Source organism: Egretta garzetta, unplaced genomic scaffold, assembly GCF_000687185.1.
Source record: "Egretta garzetta isolate BGI_Z169 unplaced genomic scaffold, ASM68718v1 scaffold133, whole genome shotgun sequence".
Classification (NCBI taxonomy): Eukaryota; Metazoa; Chordata; class Aves; order Pelecaniformes; family Ardeidae; genus Egretta; species Egretta garzetta.
The window spans coordinates 733,165-739,686 of record NW_009259111.1 but is presented as its reverse complement, the minus strand read 5'-3'; the positions used below and the strand labels follow the sequence as shown (position 1 = coordinate 739,686).

The window sequence follows — 6,522 nt, the reverse complement described above, 5'->3', positions numbered from 1 at the left end:
TAGGTGCCCAAATTCTACATGAGTTGTCTGGGAGAGGTTATCTTTGGAATCTGGAAGAATCAGCTGGTTAAGGTATCTAGTGCAAGTAGTGAAATGTGTGTTGAGACACACAGTGACCTTAAGTTCTTTTTATAGTCCAGATTTAGGGAGCGCAGTTGAGATTCCCAAGTATCAGCCTTCTTACCTGTGGTGGTTTAGACTTTAGTTATGTCAATTCTTGATTTTGTAAGGTGTTGCTAGGATGCTTGTGATCCAATAGGTCAGTGGTTGGCATCTTCACCAGGATGTAGGAGACTCAGGTGCAAAATTCCCTGCCTGACTGGCAGAGGTTTCCTCATGTGCCTGGAAAATGCCTGGTCTGACAAATTACCACCCAAAAGATATGTTTTGGATATTGAACTGACGGCACAAGGGTGCTGTCAATTCTTGAGCAATTCTTTGTAGATCCATCAATAGGCGAGGCATCTGTGCATCATTATTAAGTCTCTTATTTACTTATTTTTTTAGCTTGCTACCTAAATTTGTAGTCACCAGAGATAATTTTCTATGTCTGATCTAACTTCTGTATCTTGTATGTGAAAATCATGGTGATACAGATGGTCCATGAGTTTCATCTGTGTTTATTTCATGGACAAAGAATTGCCCCAAGATATTTAGGTGTTGACATGATTAAAGACAGGAAAACACTGCTCTCATAATCTTTCCTATCTTTTAAAAATTATTTTAGCATTTAATGTTTCCTTTAACTGTTTTTGTGTAGAGTATAAAGCCTAATAGTTTCTTTGGAATTCTTTTTGATGGAAATGCAGGTATTTTAACAATTCATGCTAACTTTGATTAGACAATATAATAATGATGGCTTTCAAGCGTGACCTGACTGTTTGTGTCTAAAGTAATATTGAGGCTATGTCTTTTTTTTTTTTTTTTTTTTTTTAAATAAATATAGAGTTTGCTTTCTAAAGCACAAGGAATAGGCTCCAGCTCAGTCAAACTTCGAGGGGGCTCTCTATTTATGAATGTTGGGAAATCGGAGAAGCAAGAAGAAGATATTAGACAAACGCCTCATGTGAACATTAATCCCTTCACTCCCGATTCCATGTTCCTTCACAACTCTGAAGGAAAATGTCGGAGGAGGAAGAGAACACACTGGAATGAGTGAGTAACTTATATCTTCCTTTTTTAAGCTTATCTTTAGAACTACTTTTAGCTGCAAAAGTTTTGTTACAGATTGCTTCTATGAAAGTATTTTTCTTTGCAAATCTGCTAGTGGTGCATATTATAGCTCTTAAAGTATCTGCTTTGAGATGCATGATGTTATGAAATAACCATTTAGCGTGAGATCTTTTGATTAGTATACAGAGAGGATAGACACGGCTGTGTCCTGTAGTCTTTCCACCTGACTGAATGAGCTATGCAGAGAGTCGTTTCTTGAGGAGGAGAAAACCACATTAAACACTAGTATGAAACATGAAAGAAATGACAAAGGTATTAGCATGGTACCTTTATTTTATGAGTTTGTGCTTACAAATGTCTAGTGTTCAATTAATTAAACTTAGGTAGAATGGGAGAATTTGGATTCGGAAAAATCGACAGCTGCTAGACTTCAGTTTTAAGTTTATTTCAGCCATATTACTTCTGAAAAAGTAACTGGTGTGAATTTCAGCTCTTGCGGAGAGGACATGGAAGCAAGTGATGGAGAGCCTGAAGATGAAACTATCAGACCTGCTAAGGTAATTAATCTTTAGAACTTGATGCTAAGTTTGGCAGTTTGTGTATCTGCAGATCCAAGTATTTTCCTTTCTAATCTTTTTAGAGGATAACAATAACGGAAAGTAATATGAAGTCACGGTATGCAACTGAATTTCATGAGTTGGAGAAGATTGGATCTGGTGAATTTGGTTCTGTGTTTAAATGTGTGAAGAGGCTTGATGGCTGTATTTATGCAATAAAGCGATCAAAGAAACCCTTGGCTGGTTCAGTGGATGAGTGAGTATTTCCTGCTATTAAAAGTTACCCTTTGGTGCATTTTCCTCCCATTCCTCTTTTTACTGGTGTCTAGAGGAAGCGTTTAGGAGAAAAGTATAAGTATATATGAATGAAATGTAAACCATAGAATTTTAAAGTCACTTTTTTGGGTTTTTTTTTTTTGAATACTGTGTAGTGCTGGGGAAGAAAGCTACTTGGCCTTTCTCCTAGCAGGTGTTTGTCCCAATATTCTGTGTGGAAACAGGTTGTTCTCTTCTGGAAAGTAAAAATAATGCTTACTTGCATTAATGGCAGGAGGGACTATATGAATAAACTGCAGTGATTGATCCTTTGAGATAGGAAAGGAAAGCAGTGTTCCCAACTAGATCCTCATCTCTGTCAACTTGAGTGACATGCAGATTAGTTAAGTCAGTTTTGGAGTATTTTTTGGCATTTGTGAATGAGCCTGTGATTTGTGACCTTTCCCCTCGTTGTTCTAATAGTTATAATATAAAACCCCACCTTTGAGTTGCTCAAAATTGCACAGCAGGCTTACACACAAGAAGTTAGGAATGTTGAGTTCAGTTGTACTCCTGGCTTATGATCATCAGTAGTTTTTTCCTAAAACTTGAGCGATGCTTCTCAAAGTTTGCTGCTCCTAGTTGGAAAGTACGTAATGGAAGTGGCAGGTCCCTCAAGAATTATCTGCAACAAAACCTGGTTTTTGGTGTTCCATATAAGTCTCTTAATACAGTGTAAATTATTTTAGCTGGCAGAGGCGCGTGATATTTTAATAAATGTTTTTATCAAGCTTAAATTGGGCTAATTTCACCTCATAACGTTCTTGCATGCTGTTATTTTTTTGTGGCTGTAATAGGCAAAATGCTTTAAGAGAGGTCTATGCACATGCAGTTCTGGGACAACATTCTCATGTAGTCAGGTACTACTCTGCATGGGCAGAAGATGATCATATGCTTATACAGAATGAATATTGCAATGGTAAGTTAAGTTTTATCTATTTTTCTGAACGTGCTTTCAAAAAAATCTGTTATTTGAAGATATGCAGGTATCTACAAATCCTTAGCAGTAGTTAGGAATCGATTGCCCTACACATAGCTCATACCATCATTGTCTCAAATGTGTCTGATGTTCCTTTCTTTTGGAAAAGGCATATCAGCTACACAAAGCAAAAACTATGCAAAATTGCTGACTGAGTCTTAAGTGTTCAAGAATATTGGAAGTACGGTGAGGCATTTGTGAGCAGCAAATCTGTTCTTTTTTCTGTACAGTAGTACAAGCTGGGATAGAGAAAATTACCAGAGAGTTTCCTTCAAAAGGGGAGGTGGACCTGATTTCTGAAGCTTGTTGGTATGGTTGATACCCTGCCAGAGATTTGGAAGAGGGAGAAAGGTCTCTTTCCTAGTGTTGGTATTCTGTTAATTTGCATGGCAACCACAGCAGAAAGATAGTTTTGTTACATGGCTATAAAGGCGGGATACAGCACTAGATTTTACACTTCCTGTGTATCATCAGCAAGTTCCTGGTGATGTATTCGCTGTTAATTTTGGAAGCCAGTTGTATGTACTTTTGGAAGCAAGTTGTCATTACTTTGTCAACTGTTTGATGTAAAATAAGTAGTTGTTTTGTTTAATGTTTTTCTAGGTGGCAGTTTAGCAGATGCCATAAGTGAAAATTACAGGAATATGCGTTATTTTACTGAACCAGAACTGAAGGACCTGCTACTTCAGGTGGCTCGAGGCTTAAAGTACATTCATTCAATGTCACTGGTACACATGGATATCAAACCTAGTAAGTTTGTAAACTGCTTTACTCTGTATTGACAACTTCCTCAGTTTTTTTAATCTGCTGTAGAAAAATGAGCAGTTAGCCACACCTTACTAACTGTAAATTCTTCACTGAAGTTCTAAATAGCAGTACAAAGATGTCAGTTGTAAAATTGGCTAGCAAACGTAAAGTGTTGTTGAGTTTATCTTGGGTCCTTTTTGTGTAGTTGACTCTACTTGCATAACACTTGGCTCACCTCCCAGCAGAGGGGCCAGAGCAAGTAAGTTGTAGTTTCTTCCTCTACAAACTGGGTATGTATACAACTAAAACTTCTGTGTGGCTAAAGCAAACTGTAGTGAAAATAGACGAAGTAGACATTGGACAGAAATGTTTTCTTTAACAATTCTGCTCTTTTTTCAGGTAATATTTTCATATCTAGGACATCAGTCCCAAGTACAACTTCAGAAGAAGGTGATGATGATGAGTGGTCGTCTGATAGAGTCATATTTAAAATAGGTGAGAAGCAGCACGCTTGTGCTTAAAAGAATTGCATTGTCTATTTGTCTTCCAAAAAATAATTTTCTTTTTTTTTTGCAGGTGACCTTGGTCACGTAACTCGAGTATCTAGTCCACAAGTAGAGGAAGGTGACAGCCGTTTTCTTGCAAATGAAGTCCTACAAGAGGTAACTGTTCTGTTAGTGGAAAATAGTGGTTAGGTCTGCATGCTGTTTTCTTTAGAGTAATGAGTTGCTGTCTGCCACCTCCTTGCTGGAGGAGAAATTTCCTAAATGGTATCCCCTTGAACACTGGTAGTACTTAAAGGGGAATGTTACATCATGGATGTGTTCAGTGCTGAATATTTCTGCTGTTTCTTACATTTCTTCTTACACTGGGTGGCATGTGTAGTAAGTTTATTTTTCTTGTATTTTTCAAGAACTACACTCATTTGCCGAAAGCAGATATTTTTGCTCTTGCTCTGACTGTTGTCTGTGCTGCTGGGGCTGAACCACTTCCAACTAATGGGGACCAATGGCACGAAATTCGACAAGGAAAACTACCTAGAATACCGCAAGTGCTTTCGCAAGAGTTACTAGACTTGCTAAAAGTAAGAACTTTTGTACCAGTGGTTCACTGATTAGTCTAAGTTACAGTATTACTGCCCTTACCTAGAATGCCTTATTTTCCTTTTTTTCCAAGGTTATGATTAATCCTGATCCAGAGAAAAGGCCTTCAGCTGTGGCACTAGTCAAGCATTCAGTGCTTCTCTCTGCTGCAAAAAAGAGTGCAGAGCAGCTCCGGATAGAATTGAATGCTGAAAAATTCAAAAACTCACTCCTGCAGAAGTAAGTAGCTCCTTGGGGTCCTTAAATAAAACTTAATTTCTAATGGGCTTTCATATGATAGTGGTGTGATGATAAAACAGGACTGTCCTTGTTTCCATATGAGGTCCACAAATCTGTCTGTATGTACATATCTGAGAGTACAAAGTGGGTTATGCAACTTTGAAAGGAACTTTCTCCATAGAAGGAACTTCTTAAACACCAAGGGAATCTCAAGGACACTATAAGTATTCAAGGCATACAAAACATTACAGGTTTTAAAAAATGTTTCAAGCATAATGCATACTTTTGTGACATGAATAACGTAACTTACACCTATATTATTTGAGTCTGTGTTTTTCCTAGGTCATCTGTACATTGAAACATGTTGGAAAATGTGACTTAAATGAGCTGGTTTGAACATAAATGAAATGGCACATCAGGAATGTTTTTGGACTAATTTGACTTTTACACAGCAGTGTTATTGGGTTACCAGAGAATAACTTGTATTGGGAGGTCATCTTGTCCTACCCCTTGTTCAAACACTTAACTCTGAATTAAAGCTGTGAAGAAGAGATTCCCTTTAGGCAAGTCTGATTTCTGCTTAAGTTTCAGAGAAAGAGTTAGTTAAGAAGCAATCGTCTGAATCTTTTACTGCAGTTAACTTTGCACGTATTATAGGCAGGCTTCTATGAGGGAATATGGAACGCTGATTACTTTCTGACTGGCTCATTTTGAATGAAGATGTTAACTTCACATTTGGATTTGCCATATGTTTATCTTGCTGTTGCTGCCATCTGAATATAGCCAGACTTGCCATTTTAGATGGTTATCTTTATAATCTTCTTATGAGTTCCACTGACTGCAGAAAGAACAATTCGACTGTTTGTGCAGGTTATTCAAGGACAGATTTGCTGAGGTAACATGCTTGCTTGTATAAAGACAACATATTTTTGTATCATGTGAAAGGGGAAGTTGGCAAAGCTAATGTTTTGTGAAGACTACTTCTGGCCTGGCAGCAAGTAGGGTACATTATATATATATATATCTCTCTCTTAGTATAAAATAATTATATATAGTTATATAAATATATAGTAATTATATATATGTTATATAAGTTACAAAATTGCATTTTATAACTGTAAATCCAAGAATTATTTAAAAGAACACTTATCCACAGTAATTTTTAACGTCATGTGGGATAGTGTTCCATAAAATAGCTCAAGTGGGTATTTTTTGGTTTATTTTGGTTTTTTAACACTCCTGCATTTGACCCATTTAAGATACCACTTGGGTCTGTAAGTTATCATCAGCGAAGGGAATCCTTGCAGGGAAACTCAACTCTTCCGCTGTGTCATTGTCTTCAGAGGAAGGAAGAGATCAAGATTAAACTTCTAGGGAAGACTGGAACTATATTGTAAAACTTAATTTCCTGGTAATGGTGTGGTGGGTG

The 6,522-nt window shown here is 37.2% G+C and overlaps 1 protein-coding gene across 1 annotated transcript in view; it reads left to right on the top strand.

Annotated features, from left to right (window-relative positions):
• WEE1 (WEE1 G2 checkpoint kinase) overlaps positions 1-6,086 on the top strand; it is a 17,164-nt gene extending 11,078 nt beyond the window's left edge. Inside the window, exons 4-12 of the mRNA XM_035890931.1 lie at positions 947-1,155; positions 1,664-1,730; positions 1,814-1,986; positions 2,843-2,964; positions 3,628-3,774; positions 4,171-4,266; positions 4,348-4,433; positions 4,685-4,855; positions 4,948-6,086. Coding sequence (XP_035746824.1) covers positions 947-1,155; positions 1,664-1,730; positions 1,814-1,986; positions 2,843-2,964; positions 3,628-3,774; positions 4,171-4,266; positions 4,348-4,433; positions 4,685-4,855; positions 4,948-5,097 — 1,221 coding nt within the window. The 3' untranslated portion in view covers positions 5,098-6,086. The remainder of the gene's footprint in view (positions 1-946; positions 1,156-1,663; positions 1,731-1,813; positions 1,987-2,842; positions 2,965-3,627; positions 3,775-4,170; positions 4,267-4,347; positions 4,434-4,684; positions 4,856-4,947) is intronic.
• Positions 6,087-6,522: the final 436 nt, after the last annotated feature.